The sequence below is a fragment of the Bos grunniens genome, chromosome 11 (genome assembly GCF_055505025.1).
Source record: "Bos grunniens cultivar Pamir isolate PY7600 chromosome 11, Bosgru_T2T1.0, whole genome shotgun sequence".
NCBI lineage: Eukaryota > Metazoa > Chordata > Mammalia > Artiodactyla > Bovidae > Bos > Bos grunniens.
This window is the reverse complement of record NC_141175.1, coordinates 402,134-423,520: the sequence shown is the minus strand read 5'-3', so window position 1 is coordinate 423,520 and position 21,387 is coordinate 402,134. Positions and strand designations below refer to the sequence as shown.

Sequence of the window (21,387 nt, the reverse complement as noted above, 5' to 3'; positions counted from 1 at the left end):
ATGGAAAAAAAAAAAAACTCAAAAAACCCTAAAACACCAAGCAGGAAAAAAAAAAAAAAAAAAAGTAAATGATAAAGGAAGAAGGAAAAGGAAGAACAAAGGGCAGCGGAGAGAGAAAAGGAGCTGCAGAAATGAATCCAAAGTTGCAGGAAGCCTATGCCTTTCTAAATGAGCTCGCTTTGGGTCTTGAGCAACGGCCCTGAAGGGAGAAAAGCATATGTGGCACTCTGCTGGCATCTTTTGGTGCTAGGACCCTGAACGCTAGAAGAGTGTCCAGTGAGAACGCATAGAAATTGGGGAGGACCTCGCTGGAGCGCAAAGTTGAGGCAAGGGTTTATTGTTGTCCGGGGAGGGGTTGTCCTCAGGCAGGGGTCTGGGGTCGGGAGACCCCTAAAGGGGAGAGGTTCGGTGGGCAGACATATGTTTCCACACGTGTGTTAGGATGTGAATGGTGAGCCCACGGAAGTCCTGTGCAGCCGGCATTTGTGTGCTGAACTCGGAAGCCCCGCAGTGAATCTCTAGCGGGCAAGGCTGGAAGGCCCAATGCCCCCGAATCATTTGCATCCTGAGCCCTTTGGTCCAGGGGGTCAGGTCGGAAGTGCGTGTGGGGCCTCGTCAAGGGGAATTCCCCGAGGAAAGTGTGGGTGGTTGGATGGCGGGAGTGGGAGTGGGCACGCCCTCGGCTGCCTCAGCCAATGAGGAGCCTGCACGTGCGGGGGTGGGGCTGTGGGGAAGCCCCCAAAGGCCCGAGGGGGCGGGGCCCAGGCCCTTTTCTGGAGCCGGACCGTCTGAGGGAAGGAGGCGTCGGCGTGCAGCTGCAGGTAGGAGATGGAAACCCTCGTGGGCCTTGTGTGCAGAGCCCCGGGGGCTGCTTCTGAGCACGGGGGAGGTGTGTGTCCGTCTCCCTTCGACGTCTTCCCCGGAGGGCAAGGTTGTGGGCCCAGCGCCGCTGGTGCGGATGCCCTTCGGGGACCCTCTGTCCCTGAGGGGCCGTCGCCGGCGCTTGGGCGTCCCCAGCGGGGTGACTTGGCTCCTGGGTCAGCAGGGCTGACGCCTGGCCAGAAAGGCGCCCTGAGTTGGAAGGGGCCGTGGGGGGTGGGGGCTGGGCTTCAGAACCTGGGGAACACCTGCTACGTGAATGCGGCGCTGCAGTGTCTGAGCCACACGCCGCCCCTGGCCAGCTGGATGGTGTCCCAGCAGCACGCCACCCTCTGTCCGGCCCGCAGCGCCTGCACGCTCTGTGCCATGCGAGCTCACGTGACCCGAGCCCTCCTTCACGCGGGAGAGGTGATCCGGCCCCGCAAGGACCTGCTGGCGGGCTTCCACAGACACCAGCAGGAAGATGCCCACGAGTTTCTGATGTTCACTCTGAATGCCATGCAGCAAGGGTGCTTGAGTGCATCCCAGCCGTCGGGCCACGCCTCCGAGGACACCACCGTCATCCGTCAGATCTTCGGCGGGACCTGGAGGTCTCAGATCCAGTGTCTCCGCTGCCTCGGTGTCTCGGACACGTTCGACCCTTATCTGGACATCAGCCTGGATATCACGGCGGCTCAGAGTGTGGAGCAAGCTCTGAGAGAGCTGGTGAAGCCCGAGAAGCTGGACGCGGACAATGCCTATGACTGTGGCGTCTGTCTCCGGAAGGTGCCTGCCACCAAGAGGTTGGCTTTGCACAGCACCTCCCAGGTCCTGGTGCTGGTGCTGAAGCGGTTCACACCGGTGAGCGGGGCCAAAAGGGCTCAGGAGGTGCGCTATCCCCAGTGCTTGGACCTGCAGCCCTACACGTCCGAGCGGAAGGCAGGGCCACTGGGCTACGTGCTCTATGCCGTGCTGGTGCACTCCGGGTGGAGCTGTGAGCGAGGACACTACTTCTGTTACGTCCGAGCGGGCAACGGCCAATGGTATAAGATGGACGATGCCAAGGTGACCGCCTGTGACGAGACCGCTGCCCTGAGCCAGAGCGCCTACGTCCTGTTCTACGCCCGGGAGGGTGCGTGGGAAGGGGGCGCTGGGGGAGGGGCAGCGGCCCCCGTCGGGGCTGACCCCACAGACCCCGGGCAGCCTGCAGGAGACGCCAGCGGCAGAGCTCCTGGGTCGGAGGAGTCCCCGGGGGACACAGCGGTCGAAGGGATGAGCTTCGAGCAGTGGAGACGCCTGCAAGAACACAGCCGACCGAAGCCGGCCTTGGAGCTGCGGAAGGTCCAGTCTGCCCTGCCTGCCGGCGCAGTCGTGATTCACCAGTCCAAACACGGAGGAGGGAGAAACCGCACGCCGCCCCAACAGGAGCACGAGCGGCTCGACCGTCCCAGCACGGACGCCCCGCCTCCGGGGCCGAAGAACGTCGGCAACGGCCCTTGTGCCAGCGGGAGGGCCAGAGCCACCAAGGGGAAGAACAAGAAGCCGCGGCCGTCTCTGGGGCTGTGGCGGTAGGTCGGCTCTGACGCACATGCGTGCAGACGCCCAGGCACACGCTGTGTGCGGCACGCCCTGTGTGACGCACCAAGAGTTCCGACGAGGAGCGGGTTCCTCTCGGCCGTGTGCGTGATGCAGCCTCCTGGGGAAAAGCGGGGCCTGGAGTGTGCCCGGGGTCTCGGTGTTCACTTGGGACGGGCTCGTGCCTGAGCGGCTGAGCTCTCGAGGGCTGGCTCTGCTGGGAAGTCGCTGGAGAGGATGGGGTGATGGGGTGATGGGGTGCATGAGCGGGCCTGGGCACGGTCCGAGGGCCTCCCACTTCTGCGAGGGTGGGAGAGTCCTCTCGGGATGGGACTTTGGGTGTGGGTTTGCCTTTCGTTCCCCGTCTCCGTTCCCTGGCCGCACCGCTGGCCTCGGGTGAGTGACGCGGCCTGGAGACGCCTCACAGAGCGCTCACAGCCAGCCGAGCAAGGAGAAGATCTCGGGAGCCCTTCGGGGGGCAGGGAAGAGCGGGTGCAGGTCCATGAACCGTCTCCTTCCGGCCGGTCAGGCTCTCGAAAATGCCCCAGACGTCGAGAGGCGTCCGGGGAGAAGACGGGCAAGCAGCCTTTATGGGTGTCTGTCCTTGGGAGGCCTCGTGCTACTTGGCGGAGGGTCCGGCAGGAATGAGGCGGGGATGCGCGCGTCCCCGGCACGACGCTCGTCCGCAAAGATCCCTGGGGCTCCATGTCCGGTGCAAGGAGTACGCTGGAGAAGCTCCAAGTGCCAAACAGGAGAAGCGATCCACAAGGCCATGAGCACCGCCACCAGCACCACCAGCACCACCAGCACCAACACGAAGGCCAAGGGGAGAAAGGCAACCCAACCAGTCCCAAAGAAACTTCTCCACCAGCATCGCACCGGTGCCTGAGTGGAGATATGTCGCGCCACGTTCATTTCTGAAAGCAAAGGTCCTCCCCGCACTGAGGAAAGACCCGAGCCTACCCTAGATTGTGATAGCAAGACAACTGGACTTCCGACTCTGCCCGTCCTGTCTGGCAGTCTCATCCAGCTGGGCCCCGGGCAAACGCCTCTGGACGCGAGGAGATGCGGCCGGCCTCCAAAGTGCCTGGGGCGGTGGGGAAGCTGTCCTCCCCTAGCTGCTTTCTCGACTGCCTCATGGGCCCGTGACCCGCTGGAGGGGCACCTGAGGCCCCTTAGCGACCACCTCTCGCGTTTTTCTTTCTTTGGCTTGGCTGATGGCTTCAAACCCCAAACCCTCCATCAAACGGCAGACCGGGAATTTGCGATGGAACATCTCCGACCTCGAGGGCCAACTCTGGCTCCTGACTGCGCTAGTCGGCGTGGCAAGGAACAGAGAACGTTCCGATGGCTTGTTTCCCCCGCATGGCTACCTACGCCGCACCATGCCCTCCGCACGTAGAGAGGACAAAGAATGATGAGCAGTATCTTCCCCCGAGAACACGAGCAAGCGTGCCCTGCACGAGGAAGCGGAGCCACCCACAGTCCGCCCTCATCATCAGCACGCATCTTCCTCCGCCCCATCGTCTCAAATGGACTTACTGCTTGCCCCATCCACACCCTCTGAAGAAGGAGGAGGAGGAGGAGGAGGAGGAGGAGGAGGAGAATGTCGATGGGGGTGGCGTGACACAGGGAATGGGAAGGTGGCCTTATGCTGGGCGAAATCCGTGCAAAAGAGAGAAAAATCCTGGCTGATCTCGTTTCTCTGTGCCATGGGAAGGAGGTAAGAGGACAGCAAGGGTGTGAGCACTTGGATCATAAAGCACAAAGCGGTAGGCTCCTAGGATGGGATGGGGGGAGCGGGAGGTGGGAGGGGTGCAATAGGCTAAGGAAGTAAACGGGGTCAGGGCCCTTCTTTCCTAGGAAGGACCAACGGAATCAACACTCCAGCTATGGTAAACCTGTGGACGGTCAAACCCCCATAGTCCTGGAAGGCAAGCATAATGTCCAGGACGGGAGAGCAAACAAACACACGTCACACACCGAGAAGGAAAGCAACAGTCATCCTCCTCCAGGAGGGAAACCTTTTTTATACCTTGAGTTATACCGCATTTTGAGCCCCGGAATTCGAAAGACGACTGTATGAGTCAACTAGTGTATATAAAAGAGAGAAAGAGAATAAAAGCAACAAAAAAATAACAAAATGAACACAAAATTTAAAAAAAAAAGTTTAAAAATAAATGGAAAAAAAAAAAAAAAAAACTCAAAAAACCCTAAAACACCAAGCAGGAAAAAAAAAAAAAAGTAAATGATAAAGGAAGAAGGAAAAGGAAGAACAAAGGGCAGCGGAGAGAGAAAAGGAGCTGCAGAAATGAATCCAAAGTTGCAGGAAGCCTATGCCTTTCTAAATGAGCTCGCTTTGGGTCTTGAGCAACGGCCCTGAAGGGAGAAAAGCATATGTGGCACTCTGCTGGCATCTTTTGGTGCTAGGACCCTGAACGCTAGAAGAGTGTCCAGTGAGAACGCATAGAAATTGGGGAGGACCTCGCTGGAGCGCAAAGTTGAGGCAAGGGTTTATTGTTGTCCGGGGAGGGGTTGTCCTCAGGCAGGGGTCTGGGGTCGGGAGACCCCTAAAGGGGAGAGGTTCGGTGGGCAGACATATGTTTCCACACGTGTGTTAGGATGTGAATGGTGAGCCCACGGAAGTCCTGTGCAGCCGGCATTTGTGTGCTGAACTCGGAAGCCCCGCAGTGAATCTCTAGCGGGCAAGGCTGGAAGGCCCAATGCCCCCGAATCATTTGCATCCTGAGCCCTTTGGTCCAGGGGGTCAGGTCGGAAGTGCGTGTGGGGCCTCGTCAAGGGGAATTCCCCGAGGAAAGTGTGGGTGGTTGGATGGCGGGAGTGGGAGTGGGCACGCCCTCGGCCGCCTCAGCCAATGAGGAGCCTGCACGTGCGGGGGTGGGGCTGTGGGGAAGCCCCCAAAGGCCCGAGGGGGCGGGGCCCAGGCCCTTTTCTGGAGCCGGACCGTCTGAGGGAAGGAGGCGTCGGCGTGCAGCTGCAGGTAGGAGATGGAAACCCTCGTGGGCCTTGTGTGCAGAGCCCCGGGGGCTGCTTCTGAGCACGGGGGAGGTGTGTGTCCGTCTCCCTTCGACGTCTTCCCCGGAGGGCAAGGTTGTGGGCCCAGCGCCGCTGGTGCGGATGCCCTTCGGGGACCCTCTGTCCCTGAGGGGCCGTCGCCGGCGCTTGGGCGTCCCCAGCGGGGTGACTTGGCTCCTGGGTCAGCAGGGCTGACGCCTGGCCAGAAAGGCGCCCTGAGTTGGAAGGGGCCGTGGGGGGTGGGGGCTGGGCTTCAGAACCTGGGGAACACCTGCTACGTGAATGCGGCGCTGCAGTGTCTGAGCCACACGCCGCCCCTGGCCAGCTGGATGGTGTCCCAGCAGCACGCCACCCTCTGTCCGGCCCGCAGCGCCTGCACGCTCTGTGCCATGCGAGCTCACGTGACCCGAGCCCTCCTTCACGCGGGAGAGGTGATCCGGCCCCGCAAGGACCTGCTGGCGGGCTTCCACAGACACCAGCAGGAAGATGCCCACGAGTTTCTGATGTTCACTCTGAATGCCATGCAGCAAGGGTGCTTGAGTGCATCCCAGCCGTCGGGCCACGCCTCCGAGGACACCACCGTCATCCGTCAGATCTTCGGCGGGACCTGGAGGTCTCAGATCCAGTGTCTCCGCTGCCTCGGTGTCTCGGACACGTTCGACCCTTATCTGGACATCAGCCTGGATATCACGGCGGCTCAGAGTGTGGAGCAAGCTCTGAGAGAGCTGGTGAAGCCCGAGAAGCTGGACGCGGACAATGCCTATGACTGTGGCGTCTGTCTCCGGAAGGTGCCTGCCACCAAGAGGTTGGCTTTGCACAGCACCTCCCAGGTCCTGGTGCTGGTGCTGAAGCGGTTCACACCGGTGAGCGGGGCCAAAAGGGCTCAGGAGGTGCGCTATCCCCAGTGCTTGGACCTGCAGCCCTACACGTCCGAGCGGAAGGCAGGGCCACTGGGCTACGTGCTCTATGCCGTGCTGGTGCACTCCGGGTGGAGCTGTGAGCGAGGACACTACTTCTGTTACGTCCGAGCGGGCAACGGCCAATGGTATAAGATGGACGATGCCAAGGTGACCGCCTGTGACGAGACCGCTGCCCTGAGCCAGAGCGCCTACGTCCTGTTCTACGCCCGGGAGGGTGCGTGGGAAGGGGGCGCTGGGGGAGGGGCAGCGGCCCCCGTCGGGGCTGACCCCACAGACCCCGGGCAGCCTGCAGGAGACGCCAGCGGCAGAGCTCCTGGGTCGGAGGAGTCCCCGGGGGACACAGCGGTCGAAGGGATGAGCTTCGAGCAGTGGAGACGCCTGCAAGAACACAGCCGACCGAAGCCGGCCTTGGAGCTGCGGAAGGTCCAGTCTGCCCTGCCTGCCGGCGCAGTCGTGATTCACCAGTCCAAACACGGAGGAGGGAGAAACCGCACGCCGCCCCAACAGGAGCACGAGCGGCTCGACCGTCCCAGCACGGACGCCCCGCCTCCGGGGCCGAAGAACGTCGGCAACGGCCCTTGTGCCAGCGGGAGGGCCAGAGCCACCAAGGGGAAGAACAAGAAGCCGCGGCCGTCTCTGGGGCTGTGGCGGTAGGTCGGCTCTGACGCACATGCGTGCAGACGCCCAGGCACACGCTGTGTGCGGCACGCCCTGTGTGACGCACCAAGAGTTCCGACGAGGAGCGGGTTCCTCTCGGCCGTGTGCGTGATGCAGCCTCCTGGGGAAAAGCGGGGCCTGGAGTGTGCCCGGGGTCTCGGTGTTCACTTGGGACGGGCTCGTGCCTGAGCGGCTGAGCTCTCGAGGGCTGGCTCTGCTGGGAAGTCGCTGGAGAGGATGGGGTGATGGGGTGATGGGGTGCATGAGCGGGCCTGGGCACGGTCCGAGGGCCTCCCACTTCTGCGAGGGTGGGAGAGTCCTCTCGGGATGGGACTTTGGGTGTGGGTTTGCCTTTCGTTCCCCGTCTCCGTTCCCTGGCCGCACCGCTGGCCTCGGGTGAGTGACGCGGCCTGGAGACGCCTCACAGAGCGCTCACAGCCAGCCGAGCAAGGAGAAGATCTCGGGAGCCCTTCGGGGGGCAGGGAAGAGCGGGTGCAGGTCCATGAACCGTCTCCTTCCGGCCGGTCAGGCTCTCGAAAATGCCCCAGACGTCGAGAGGCGTCCGGGGAGAAGACGGGCAAGCAGCCTTTATGGGTGTCTGTCCTTGGGAGGCCTCGTGCTACTTGGCGGAGGGTCCGGCAGGAATGAGGCGGGGATGCGCGCGTCCCCGGCACGACGCTCGTCCGCAAAGATCCCTGGGGCTCCATGTCCGGTGCAAGGAGTACGCTGGAGAAGCTCCAAGTGCCAAACAGGAGAAGCGATCCACAAGGCCATGAGCACCGCCACCAGCACCACCAGCACCACCAGCACCAACACGAAGGCCAAGGGGAGAAAGGCAACCCAACCAGTCCCAAAGAAACTTCTCCACCAGCATCGCACCGGTGCCTGAGTGGAGATATGTCGCGCCACGTTCATTTCTGAAAGCAAAGGTCCTCCCCGCACTGAGGAAAGACCCGAGCCTACCCTAGATTGTGATAGCAAGACAACTGGACTTCCGACTCTGCCCGTCCTGTCTGGCAGTCTCATCCAGCTGGGCCCCGGGCAAACGCCTCTGGACGCGAGGAGATGCGGCCGGCCTCCAAAGTGCCTGGGGCGGTGGGGAAGCTGTCCTCCCCTAGCTGCTTTCTCGACTGCCTCATGGGCCCGTGACCCGCTGGAGGGGCACCTGAGGCCCCTTAGCGACCACCTCTCGCGTTTTTCTTTCTTTGGCTTGGCTGATGGCTTCAAACCCCAAACCCTCCATCAAACGGCAGACCGGGAATTTGCGATGGAACATCTCCGACCTCGAGGGCCAACTCTGGCTCCTGACTGCGCTAGTCGGCGTGGCAAGGAACAGAGAACGTTCCGATGGCTTGTTTCCCCCGCATGGCTACCTACGCCGCACCATGCCCTCCGCACGTAGAGAGGACAAAGAATGATGAGCAGTATCTTCCCCCGAGAACACGAGCAAGCGTGCCCTGCACGAGGAAGCGGAGCCACCCACAGTCCGCCCTCATCATCAGCACGCATCTTCCTCCGCCCCATCGTCTCAAATGGACTTACTGCTTGCCCCATCCACACCCTCTGAAGAAGGAGGAGGAGGAGGAGGAGGAGGAGGAGGAGAATGTCGATGGGGGTGGCGTGACACAGGGAATGGGAAGGTGGCCTTATGCTGGGCGAAATCCGTGCAAAAGAGAGAAAAATCCTGGCTGATCTCGTTTCTCTGTGCCATGGGAAGGAGGTAAGAGGACAGCAAGGGTGTGAGCACTTGGATCATAAAGCACAAAGCGGTAGGCTCCTAGGATGGGATGGGGGGAGCGGGAGGTGGGAGGGGTGCAATAGGCTAAGGAAGTAAACGGGGTCAGGGCCCTTCTTTCCTAGGAAGGACCAACGGAATCAACACTCCAGCTATGGTAAACCTGTGGACGGTCAAACCCCCATAGTCCTGGAAGGCAAGCATAATGTCCAGGACGGGAGAGCAAACAAACACACGTCACACACCGAGAAGGAAAGCAACAGTCATCCTCCTCCAGGAGGGAAACCTTTTTTATACCTTGAGTTATACCGCATTTTGAGCCCCGGAATTCGAAAGACGACTGTATGAGTCAACTAGTGTATATAAAAGAGAGAAAGAGAATAAAAGCAACAAAAAAATAACAAAATGAACACAAAATTTAAAAAAAAAACTTTAAAAATAAATGGAAAAAAAAAAAAAAAAAAACTCAAAAAACCCTAAAACACCAAGCAGGAAAAAAAAAAAAAAAGTAAATGATAAAGGAAGAAGGAAAAGGAAGAACAAAGGGCAGCGGAGAGAGAAAAGGAGCTGCAGAAATGAATCCAAAGTTGCAGGAAGCCTATGCCTTTCTAAATGAGCTCGCTTTGGGTCTTGAGCAACGGCCCTGAAGGGAGAAAAGCATATGTGGCACTCTGCTGGCATCTTTTGGTGCTAGGACCCTGAACGCTAGAAGAGTGTCCAGTGAGAACGCATAGAAATTGGGGAGGACCTCGCTGGAGCGCAAAGTTGAGGCAAGGGTTTATTGTTGTCCGGGGAGGGGTTGTCCTCAGGCAGGGGTCTGGGGTCGGGAGACCCCTAAAGGGGAGACGTTCGGTGGGCAGACATATGTTTCCACACGTGTGTTAGGATGTGAATGGTGAGCCCACGGAAGTCCTGTGCAGCCGGCATTTGTGTGCTGAACTCGGAAGCCCCGCAGTGAATCTCTAGCGGGCAAGGCTGGAAGGCCCAATGCCCCCGAATCATTTGCATCCTGAGCCCTTTGGTCCAGGGGGTCAGGTCGGAAGTGCGTGTGGGGCCTCGTCAAGGGGAATTCCCCGAGGAAAGTGTGGGTGGTTGGATGGCGGGAGTGGGAGTGGGCACGCCCTCGGCCGCCTCAGCCAATGAGGAGCCTGCACGTGCGGGGGTGGGGCTGTGGGGAAGCCCCCAAAGGCCCGAGGGGGCGGGGCCCAGGCCCTTTTCTGGAGCCGGACCGTCTGAGGGAAGGAGGCGTCGGCGTGCAGCTGCAGGTAGGAGATGGAAACCCTCGTGGGCCTTGTGTGCAGAGCCCCGGGGGCTGCTTCTGAGCACGGGGGAGGTGTGTGTCCGTCTCCCTTCGACGTCTTCCCCGGAGGGCAAGGTTGTGGGCCCAGCGCCGCTGGTGCGGATGCCCTTCGGGGACCCTCTGTCCCTGAGGGGCCGTCGCCGGCGCTTGGGCGTCCCCAGCGGGGTGACTTGGCTCCTGGGTCAGCAGGGCTGACGCCTGGCCAGAAAGGCGCCCTGAGTTGGAAGGGGCCGTGGGGGGTGGGGGCTGGGCTTCAGAACCTGGGGAACACCTGCTACGTGAATGCGGCGCTGCAGTGTCTGAGCCACACGCCGCCCCTGGCCAGCTGGATGGTGTCCCAGCAGCACGCCACCCTCTGTCCGGCCCGCAGCGCCTGCACGCTCTGTGCCATGCGAGCTCACGTGACCCGAGCCCTCCTTCACGCGGGAGAGGTGATCCGGCCCCGCAAGGACCTGCTGGCGGGCTTCCACAGACACCAGCAGGAAGATGCCCACGAGTTTCTGATGTTCACTCTGAATGCCATGCAGCAAGGGTGCTTGAGTGCATCCCAGCCGTCGGGCCACGCCTCCGAGGACACCACCGTCATCCGTCAGATCTTCGGCGGGACCTGGAGGTCTCAGATCCAGTGTCTCCGCTGCCTCGGTGTCTCGGACACGTTCGACCCTTATCTGGACATCAGCCTGGATATCACGGCGGCTCAGAGTGTGGAGCAAGCTCTGAGAGAGCTGGTGAAGCCCGAGAAGCTGGACGCGGACAATGCCTATGACTGTGGCGTCTGTCTCCGGAAGGTGCCTGCCACCAAGAGGTTGGCTTTGCACAGCACCTCCCAGGTCCTGGTGCTGGTGCTGAAGCGGTTCACACCGGTGAGCGGGGCCAAAAGGGCTCAGGAGGTGCGCTATCCCCAGTGCTTGGACCTGCAGCCCTACACGTCCGAGCGGAAGGCAGGGCCACTGGGCTACGTGCTCTATGCCGTGCTGGTGCACTCCGGGTGGAGCTGTGAGCGAGGACACTACTTCTGTTACGTCCGAGCGGGCAACGGCCAATGGTATAAGATGGACGATGCCAAGGTGACCGCCTGTGACGAGACCGCTGCCCTGAGCCAGAGCGCCTACGTCCTGTTCTACGCCCGGGAGGGTGCGTGGGAAGGGGGCGCTGGGGGAGGGGCAGCGGCCCCCGTCGGGGCTGACCCCACAGACCCCGGGCAGCCTGCAGGAGACGCCAGCGGCAGAGCTCCTGGGTCGGAGGAGTCCCCGGGGGACACAGCGGTCGAAGGGATGAGCTTCGAGCAGTGGAGACGCCTGCAAGAACACAGCCGACCGAAGCCGGCCTTGGAGCTGCGGAAGGTCCAGTCTGCCCTGCCTGCCGGCGCAGTCGTGATTCACCAGTCCAAACACGGAGGAGGGAGAAACCGCACGCCACCCCAACAGGAGCACGAGCGGCTCGACCGTCCCAGCACGGACGCCCCGCCTCCGGGGCCGAAGAACGTCGGCAACGGCCCTTGTGCCAGCGGGAGGGCCAGAGCCACCAAGGGGAAGAACAAGAAGCCGCGGCCGTCTCTGGGGCTGTGGCGGTAGGTCGGCTCTGACGCACATGCGTGCAGACGCCCAGGCACACGCTGTGTGCGGCACGCCCTGTGTGACGCACCAAGAGTTCCGACGAGGAGCGGGTTCCTCTCGGCCGTGTGCGTGATGCAGCCTCCTGGGGAAAAGCGGGGCCTGGAGTGTGCCCGGGGTCTCGGTGTTCACTTGGGACGGGCTCGTGCCTGAGCGGCTGAGCTCTCGAGGGCTGGCTCTGCTGGGAAGTCGCTGGAGAGGATGGGGTGATGGGGTGATGGGGTGCATGAGCGGGCCTGGGCACGGTCCGAGGGCCTCCCACTTCTGCGAGGGTGGGAGAGTCCTCTCGGGATGGGACTTTGGGTGTGGGTTTGCCTTTCGTTCCCCGTCTCCGTTCCCTGGCCGCACCGCTGGCCTCGGGTGAGTGACGCGGCCTGGAGACGCCTCACAGAGCGCTCACAGCCAGCCGAGCAAGGAGAAGATCTCGGGAGCCCTTCGGGGGGCAGGGAAGAGCGGGTGCAGGTCCATGAACCGTCTCCTTCCGGCCGGTCAGGCTCTCGAAAATGCCCCAGACGTCGAGAGGCGTCCGGGGAGAAGACGGGCAAGCAGCCTTTATGGGTGTCTGTCCTTGGGAGGCCTCGTGCTACTTGGCGGAGGGTCCGGCAGGAATGAGGCGGGGATGCGCGCGTCCCCGGCACGACGCTCGTCCGCAAAGATCCCTGGGGCTCCATGTCCGGTGCAAGGAGTACGCTGGAGAAGCTCCAAGTGCCAAACAGGAGAAGCGATCCACAAGGCCATGAGCACCGCCACCAGCACCACCAGCACCACCAGCACCAACACGAAGGCCAAGGGGAGAAAGGCAACCCAACCAGTCCCAAAGAAACTTCTCCACCAGCATCGCACCGGTGCCTGAGTGGAGATATGTCGCGCCACGTTCATTTCTGAAAGCAAAGGTCCTCCCCGCACTGAGGAAAGACCCGAGCCTACCCTAGATTGTGATAGCAAGACAACTGGACTTCCGACTCTGCCCGTCCTGTCTGGCAGTCTCATCCAGCTGGGCCCCGGGCAAACGCCTCTGGACGCGAGGAGATGCGGCCGGCCTCCAAAGTGCCTGGGGCGGTGGGGAAGCTGTCCTCCCCTAGCTGCTTTCTCGACTGCCTCATGGGCCCGTGACCCGCTGGAGGGGCACCTGAGGCCCCTTAGCGACCACCTCTCGCGTTTTTCTTTCTTTGGCTTGGCTGATGGCTTCAAACCCCAAACCCTCCATCAAACGGCAGACCGGGAATTTGCGATGGAACATCTCCGACCTCGAGGGCCAACTCTGGCTCCTGACTGCGCTAGTCGGCGTGGCAAGGAACAGAGAACGTTCCGATGGCTTGTTTCCCCCGCATGGCTACCTACGCCGCACCATGCCCTCCGCACGTAGAGAGGACAAAGAATGATGAGCAGTATCTTCCCCCGAGAACACGAGCAAGCGTGCCCTGCACGAGGAAGCGGAGCCACCCACAGTCCGCCCTCATCATCAGCACGCATCTTCCTCCGCCCCATCGTCTCAAATGGACTTACTGCTTGCCCCATCCACACCCTCTGAAGAAGGAGGAGGAGGAGGAGGAGGAGGAGGAGGAGGAGAATGTCGATGGGGGTGGCGTGACACAGGGAATGGGAAGGTGGCCTTATGCTGGGCGAAATCCGTGCAAAAGAGAGAAAAATCCTGGCTGATCTCGTTTCTCTGTGCCATGGGAAGGAGGTAAGAGGACAGCAAGGGTGTGAGCACTTGGATCATAAAGCACAAAGCGGTAGGCTCCTAGGATGGGATGGGGGGAGCGGGAGGTGGGAGGGGTGCAATAGGCTAAGGAAGTAAACGGGGTCAGGGCCCTTCTTTCCTAGGAAGGACCAACGGAATCAACACTCCAGCTATGGTAAACCTGTGGACGGTCAAACCCCCATAGTCCTGGAAGGCAAGCATAATGTCCAGGACGGGAGAGCAAACAAACACACGTCACACACCGAGAAGGAAAGCAACAGTCATCCTCCTCCAGGAGGGAAACCTTTTTTATACCTTGAGTTATACCGCATTTTGAGCCCCGGAATTCGAAAGACGACTGTATGAGTCAACTAGTGTATATAAAAGAGAGAAAGAGAATAAAAGCAACAAAAAAATAACAAAATGAACACAAAATTTAAAAAAAAAACTTTAAAAATAAATGGAAAAAAAAAAAAAAAAAACTCAAAAAACCCTAAAACACCAAGCAGGAAAAAAAAAAAAAAAGTAAATGATAAAGGAAGAAGGAAAAGGAAGAACAAAGGGCAGCGGAGAGAGAAAAGGAGCTGCAGAAATGAATCCAAAGTTGCAGGAAGCCTATGCCTTTCTAAATGAGCTCGCTTTGGGTCTTGAGCAACGGCCCTGAAGGGAGAAAAGCATATGTGGCACTCTGCTGGCATCTTTTGGTGCTAGGACCCTGAACGCTAGAAGAGTGTCCAGTGAGAACGCATAGAAATTGGGGAGGACCTCGCTGGAGCGCAAAGTTGAGGCAAGGGTTTATTGTTGTCCGGGGAGGGGTTGTCCTCAGGCAGGGGTCTGGGGTCGGGAGACCCCTAAAGGGGAGACGTTCGGTGGGCAGACATATGTTTCCACACGTGTGTTAGGATGTGAATGGTGAGCCCACGGAAGTCCTGTGCAGCCGGCATTTGTGTGCTGAACTCGGAAGCCCCGCAGTGAATCTCTAGCGGGCAAGGCTGGAAGGCCCAATGCCCCCGAATCATTTGCATCCTGAGCCCTTTGGTCCAGGGGGTCAGGTCGGAAGTGCGTGTGGGGCCTCGTCAAGGGGAATTCCCCGAGAAAAGTGTGGGTGGTTGGATGGCGGGAGTGGGAGTGGGCACGCCCTCGGCCGCCTCAGCCAATGAGGAGCCTGCACGTGCGGGGGTGGGGCTGTGGGGAAGCCCCCAAAGGCCCGAGGGGGCGGGGCCCAGGCCCTTTTCTGGAGCCGGACCGTCTGAGGGAAGGAGGCGTCGGCGTGCAGCTGCAGGTAGGAGATGGAAACCCTCGTGGGCCTTGTGTGCAGAGCCCCGGGGGCTGCTTCTGAGCACGGGGGAGGTGTGTGTCCCTCTCCCTTCGACGTCTTCCCCGGAGGGCAAGGTTGTGGGCCCAGCGCCGCTGGTGCGGATGCCCTTCGGGGACCCTCTGTCCCTGAGGGGCCGTCGCCGGCGCTTGGGCGTCCCCAGCGGGGTGACTTGGCTCCTGGGTCAGCAGGGCTGACGCCTGGCCAGAAAGGCGCCCTGAGTTGGAAGGGGCCGTGGGGGGTGGGGGCTGGGCTTCAGAACCTGGGGAACACCTGCTACGTGAATGCGGCGCTGCAGTGTCTGAGCCACACGCCGCCCCTGGCCAGCTGGATGGTGTCCCAGCAGCACGCCACCCTCTGTCCGGCCCGCAGCGCCTGCACGCTCTGTGCCATGCGAGCTCACGTGACCCGAGCCCTCCTTCACGCGGGAGAGGTGATCCGGCCCCGCAAGGACCTGCTGGCGGGCTTCCACAGACACCAGCAGGAAGATGCCCACGAGTTTCTGATGTTCACTCTGAATGCCATGCAGCAAGGGTGCTTGAGTGCATCCCAGCCGTCGGGCCACGCCTCCGAGGACACCACCGTCATCCGTCAGATCTTCGGCGGGACCTGGAGGTCTCAGATCCAGTGTCTCCGCTGCCTCGGTGTCTCGGACACGTTCGACCCTTATCTGGACATCAGCCTGGATATCACGGCGGCTCAGAGTGTGGAGCAAGCTCTGAGAGAGCTGGTGAAGCCCGAGAAGCTGGACGCGGACAATGCCTATGACTGTGGCGTCTGTCTCCGGAAGGTGCCTGCCACCAAGAGGTTGGCTTTGCACAGCACCTCCCAGGTCCTGGTGCTGGTGCTGAAGCGGTTCACACCGGTGAGCGGGGCCAAAAGGGCTCAGGAGGTGCGCTATCCCCAGTGCTTGGACCTGCAGCCCTACACGTCCGAGCGGAAGGCAGGGCCACTGGGCTACGTGCTCTATGCCGTGCTGGTGCACTCCGGGTGGAGCTGTGAGCGAGGACACTACTTCTGTTACGTCCGAGCGGGCAACGGCCAATGGTATAAGATGGACGATGCCAAGGTGACCGCCTGTGACGAGACCGCTGCCCTGAGCCAGAGCGCCTACGTCCTGTTCTACGCCCGGGAGGGTGCGTGGGAAGGGGGCGCTGGGGGAGGGGCAGCGGCCCCCGTCGGGGCTGACCCCACAGACCCCGGGCAGCCTGCAGGAGACGCCAGCGGCAGAGCTCCTGGGTCGGAGGAGTCCCCGGGGGACACAGCGGTCGAAGGGATGAGCTTCGAGCAGTGGAGACGCCTGCAAGAACACAGCCGACCGAAGCCGGCCTTGGAGCTGCGGAAGGTCCAGTCTGCCCTGCCTGCCGGCGCAGTCGTGATTCACCAGTCCAAACACGGAGGAGGGAGAAACCGCACGCCGCCCCAACAGGAGCACGAGCGGCTCGACCGTCCCAGCACGGACGCCCCGCCTCCGGGGCCGAAGAACGTCGGCAACGGCCCTTGTGCCAGCGGGAGGGCCAGAGCCACCAAGGGGAAGAACAAGAAGCCGCGGCCGTCTCTGGGGCTGTGGCGGTAGGTCGGCTCTGACGCACATGCGTGCAGACGCCCAGGCACACGCTGTGTGCGGCACGCCCTGTGTGACGCACCAAGAGTTCCGACGAGGAGCGGGTTCCTCTCGGCCGTGTGCGTGATGCAGCCTCCTGGGGAAAAGCGGGGCCTGGAGTGTGCCCGGGGTCTCGGTGTTCACTTGGGACGGGCTCGTGCCTGAGCGGCTGAGCTCTCGAGGGCTGGCTCTGCTGGGAAGTCGCTGGAGAGGATGGGGTGATGGGGTGCATGAGCGGGCCTGGGCACGGTCCGAGGGCCTCCCACTTCTGCGAGGGTGGGAGAGTCCTCTCGGGATGGGACTTTGGGTGTGGGTTTGCCTTTCGTTCCCCGTCTCCGTTCCCTGGCCGCACCGCTGGCCTCGGGTGAGTGACGCGGCCTGGAGACGCCTCACAGAGCGCTCACAGCCAGCCGAGCAAGGAGAAGATCTCGGGAGCCCTTCGGGGGGCAGGGAAGAGCGGGTGCAGGTCCATGAACCGTCTCCTTCCGGCCGGTCAGGCTCTCGAAAATGCCCCAGACGTCGAGAGGCGTCCGGGGAGAAGACGGGCAAGCAGCCTTTATGGGTGTCTGTCCTTGGGAGGCCTCGTGCTACTTGGCGGAGGGTCCGGCAGGAATGAGGCGGGGATGCGCGCGTCCCCGGCACGACGCTCGTCCGCAAAGATCCCTGGGGCTCCATGTCCGGTGCAAGGAGTACGCTGGAGAAGCTCCAAGTGCCAAACAGGAGAAGCGATCCACAAGGCCATGAGCACCGCCACCAGCACCACCAGCACCACCAGCACCAACACGAAGGCCAAGGGGAGAAAGGCAACCCAACCAGTCCCAAAGAAACTTCTCCACCAGCATCGCACCGGTGCCTGAGTGGAGATATGTCGCGCCACGTTCATTTCTGAAAGCAAAGGTCCTCCCCGCACTGAGGAAAGACCCGAGCCTACCCTAGATTGTGATAGCAAGACAACTGGACTTCCGACTCTGCCCGTCCTGTCTGGCAGTCTCATCCAGCTGGGCCCCGGGCAAACGCCTCTGGACGCGAGGAGATGCGGCCGGCCTCCAAAGTGCCTGGGGCGGTGGGGAAGCTGTCCTCCCCTAGCTGCTTTCTCGACTGCCTCATGGGCCCGTGACCCGCTGGAGGGGCACCTGAGGCCCCTTAGCGACCACCTCTCGCCTTTTTCTTTCTTTGGCTTGGCTGATGGCTTCAAACCCCAAACCCTCCATCAAACGGCAGACCGGGAATTTGCGATGGAACATCTCCGACCTCGAGGGCCAACTCTGGCTCCTGACTGCGCTAGTCGGCGTGGCAAGGAACAGAGAACGTTCCGATGGCTTGTTTCCCCCGCATGGCTACCTACGCCGCACCATGCCCTCCGCACGTAGAGAGGACAAAGAATGATGAGCAGTATCTTCCCCCGAGAACACGAGCAAGCGTGCCCTGCACGAGGAAGCGGAGCCACCCACAGTCCGCCCTCATCATCAGCACGCATCTTCCTCCGCCCCATCGTCTCAAATGGACTTACTGCTTGCCCCATCCACACCCTCTGAAGAAGGAGGAGGAGGAGGAGGAGGAGGAGGAGGAGGAGAATGTCGATGGGGGTGGCGTGACACAGGGAATGGGAAGGTGGCCTTATGCTGGGCGAAATCCGTGCAAAAGAGAGAAAAATCCTGGCTGATCTCGTTTCTCTGTGCCATGGGAAGGAGGTAAGAGGACAGCAAGGGTGTGAGCACTTGGATCATAAAGCACAAAGCGGTAGGCTCCTAGGATGGGATGGGGGGAGCGGGAGGTGGGAGGGGTGCAATAGGCTAAGGAAGTAAACGGGGTCAGGGCCCTTCTTTCCTAGTAAGGACCAACGGAATCAACACTCCAGCTATGGTAAACCTGTGGACGGTCAAACCCCCATAGTCCTGGAAGGCAAGCATAATGTCCAGGACGGGAGAGCAAACAAACACATGTCACACACCGAGAAGGAAAGCAACAGTCATCCTCCTCCAGGAGGGAAACCTTTTTTATACCTTGAGTTATACCGCATTTTGAGCCCCGGAATTCGAAAGACGACTGTATGAGTCAACTAGTGTATATAAAAGAGAGAAAGAGAATAAAAGCAACAAAAAAATAACAAAATGAACACAAAATTTAAAAAAAAAAGTTTAAAAATAAATGGAAAAAAAAAAAAACAACTCAAAAAACCCTAAAACACCAAGCAGGAAAAAAAAAAAAAAGTAAATGATAAAGGAAGAAGGAAAAGGAAGAACAAAGGGCAGCGGAGAGAGAAAAGGAGCTGCAGAAATGAATCCAAAGTTGCAGGAAGCCTATGCCTTTCTAAATGAGCTCGCTTTGGGTCTTGAGCAACGGCCCTGAAGGGAGAAAAGCATATGTGGCACTCTGCTGGCATCTTTTGGTGCTAGGACCCTGAACGCTAGAAGAGTGTCCAGTGAGAACGCATAGAAATTGGGGAGGACCTCGCTGGAGCGCAAAGTTGAGGCAAGGGTTTATTGTTGTCCGGGGAGGGGTTGTCCTCAGGCAGGGGTCTGGGGTCGGGAGACCCCTAAAGGGGAGAGGTTCGGTGGGCAGACATATGTTTCCACACGTGTGTTAGGATGTGAATGGTGAGCCCACGGAAGTCCTGTGCAGCCGGCATTTGTGTGCTGAACTCGGAAGCCCCGCAGTGAATCTCTAGCGGGCAAGGCTGGAAGGCCCAATGCCCCCGAATCATTTGCATCCTGAGCCCTTTGGTCCAGGGGGTCAGGTCGGAAGTGCGTGTGGGGCCTCGTCAAGGGGAATTCCCCGAGGAAAGTGTGGGTGGTTGGATGGCGGGAGTGGGAGTGGGCACGCCCTCGGCCGCCTCAGCCAATGAGGAGCCTGCACGTGCGGGGGTGGGGCTGTGGGGAAGCCCCCAAAGGCCCGAGGGGGCGGGGCCCAGGCCCTTTTCTGGAGCCGGACCGTCTGAGGGAAGGAGGCGTCGGCGTGCAGCTGCAGGTAGGAGATGGAAACCCTCGTGGGCCTTGTGTGCAGAGCCCCGGGGGCTGCTTCTGAGCACGGGGGAGGTGTGTGTCCGTCTCCCTTCGACGTCTTCCCCGGAGGGCAAGGTTGTGGGCCCAGCGCCGCTGGTGCGGATGCCCTTCGGGGACCCTCTGTCCCTGAGGGGCCGTCGCCGGCGCTTGGGCGTCCCCAGCGGGGTGACTTGGCTCCTGGGTCAGCAGGGCTGACGCCTGGCCAGAAAGGCGCCCTGAGTTGGAAGGGGCCGTGGGGGGTGGGGGCTGGGCTTCAGAACCTGGGGAACACCTGCTACGTGAATGCGGCGCTGCAGTGTCTGAGCCACACGCCGCCCCTGGCCAGCTGGATGGTGTCCCAGCAGCACGCCACCCTCTGTCCGGCCCGCAGCGCCTGCACGCTCTGTGCCATGCGAGCTCACGTGACCCGAGCCCTCCTTCACGCGGGAGAGGTGATCCGGCCCCGCAAGGACCTGCTGGCGGGCTTCCACAGACACCAGCAGGAAGATGCCCACGAGTTTCTGATGTTCACTCTGAATGCCATGCAGCAAGGGTGCTTGAGTGCATCCCAGCCGTCGGGCCACGCCTCCGAGGACACCACCGTCATCCGTCAGATCTTCGGCGGGACCTGGAGGTCTCAGATCCAGTGTCTCCGCTGCCTCGGTGTCTCGGACACGTTCGACCCTTATCTGGACATCAGCCTGGATATCACGGCGGCTCAGAGTGTGGAGCAAGCTCTGAGAGAGCTGGTGAAGCCCGAGAAGCTGGACGCGGACAATGCCTATGACTGTGGCGTCTGTCTCCGGAAGGTGCCTGCCACCAAGAGGTTGGCTTTGCACAGCACCTCCCAGGTCCTGGTGCTGGTGCTGAAGCGGTTCACACCGGTGAGCGGGGCCAAAAGGGCTCAGGAGGTGCGCTATCCCCAGTGCTTGGACCTGCAGCCCTACACGTCCGAGCGGAAGGCAGGGCCACTGGGCTACGTGCTCTATGCCGTGCTGGTGCACTCCGGGTGGAGCTGTGAGCGAGGACACTACTTCTGTTACGTCCGAGCGGGCAACGGCCAATGGTATAAGATGGACGATGCCAAGGTGACCGCCTGTGACGAGACCGCTGCCCTGAGCCAGAGCGCCTACGTCCTGTTCTACGCCCGGGAGGGTGCGTGGGAAGGGGGCGCTGGGGGAGGGGCAGCGGCCCCCGTCGGGGCTGACCCCACAGACCCCGGGCAGCCTGCAGGAGACGCCAGCGGCAGAGCTCCTGGGTCGGAGGAGTCCCCGGGGGACACAGCGGTCGAAGGGATGAGCTTCGAGCAGTGGAGACGCCTGCAAGAACACAGCCGACCGAAGCCGGCCTTGGAGCTGCGGAAGGTCCAGTCTGCCCTGCCTGCCGGCGCAGTCGTGATTCACCAGTCCAAACACGGAGGAGGGAGAAACCGCACGCCGCCCCAACAGGAGCACGAGCGGCTCGACCGTCCCAGCACGGACGCCCCGCCTCCGGGGCCGAAGAACGTCGGCAACGGCCCTTGTGCCAGCGGGAGGGCCAGAGCCACCAAGGGGAAGAACAAGAAGCCGCGGCCGTCTCTGGGGCTGTGGCGGTAGGTCGGCTCTGACGCACATGCGTGCAGACGCCCAGGCACACGCTGTGTGCGGCACGCCCTGTGTGACGCACCAAGAGTTCCGACGAGGAGCGGGTTCCTCTCGGCCGTGTGCGTGATGCAGCCTCCTGGGGAAAAGCGGGGCCTGGAGTGTGCCCGGGGTCTCGGTGTTCACTTGGGACGGGCTCGTGCCTGAGCGGCTGAGCTCTCGAGGGCTGGCTCTGCTGGGAAGTCGCTGGAGAGGATGGGGTGATGGGGTGCATGAGCGGGCCTGGGCACGGTCCGAGGGCCTCCCACTTCTGCGAGGGTGGGAGAGTCCTCTCGGGATGGGACTTTGGGTGTGGGTTTGCCTTTCGTTCCCCGTCTCCGTTCCCTGGCCGCACCGCTGGCCTCGGGTGAGTGACGCGGCCTGGAGACGCCTCACAGAGCGCTCACAGCCAGCCGAGCAAGGAGAAGATCTCGGGAGCCCTTCGGGGGGCAGGGAAGAGCGGGTGCAGGTCCATGAACCGTCTCCTTCCG

General features: G+C 61.3%; 3 protein-coding genes across 3 annotated transcripts; all 3 read left to right on the top strand.

Moving 5' to 3' along the window:
• Positions 1–1,098: 1,098 nt before the first annotated feature.
• Positions 1,099–1,989, top strand: LOC147362171 (ubiquitin carboxyl-terminal hydrolase 17-like protein 6; the record flags this gene model as incomplete). Its single annotated transcript, XM_086323902.1, has 1 exon — positions 1,099–1,989. A coding segment is annotated over one exon (891 nt), but the record flags the coding sequence as incomplete, so codon positions are not given.
• Positions 1,990–4,928: 2,939 nt separating this feature from the next.
• Positions 4,929–19,267, top strand: LOC147362170 (uncharacterized). Its single transcript, XM_086323901.1, has 4 exons — positions 4,929–6,573; positions 10,271–11,215; positions 14,885–15,833; positions 19,258–19,267. The coding sequence occupies exons 1-4, from the start codon at positions 5,442–5,444 to the stop codon at positions 19,265–19,267; spliced, it is 3,036 nt and encodes a 1,011-aa protein (XP_086180027.1). The 5' UTR covers positions 4,929–5,441.
• LOC147362169 (ubiquitin carboxyl-terminal hydrolase 17-like protein 6) lies at positions 18,758–20,431 on the top strand (the record flags this gene model as incomplete). The annotated part of the gene is made up of 1 exon (XM_086323900.1): positions 18,758–20,431. A coding segment is annotated over exon 1 (1,161 nt), but the record flags the coding sequence as incomplete, so codon positions are not given.
• Positions 20,432–21,387: the final 956 nt, after the last annotated feature.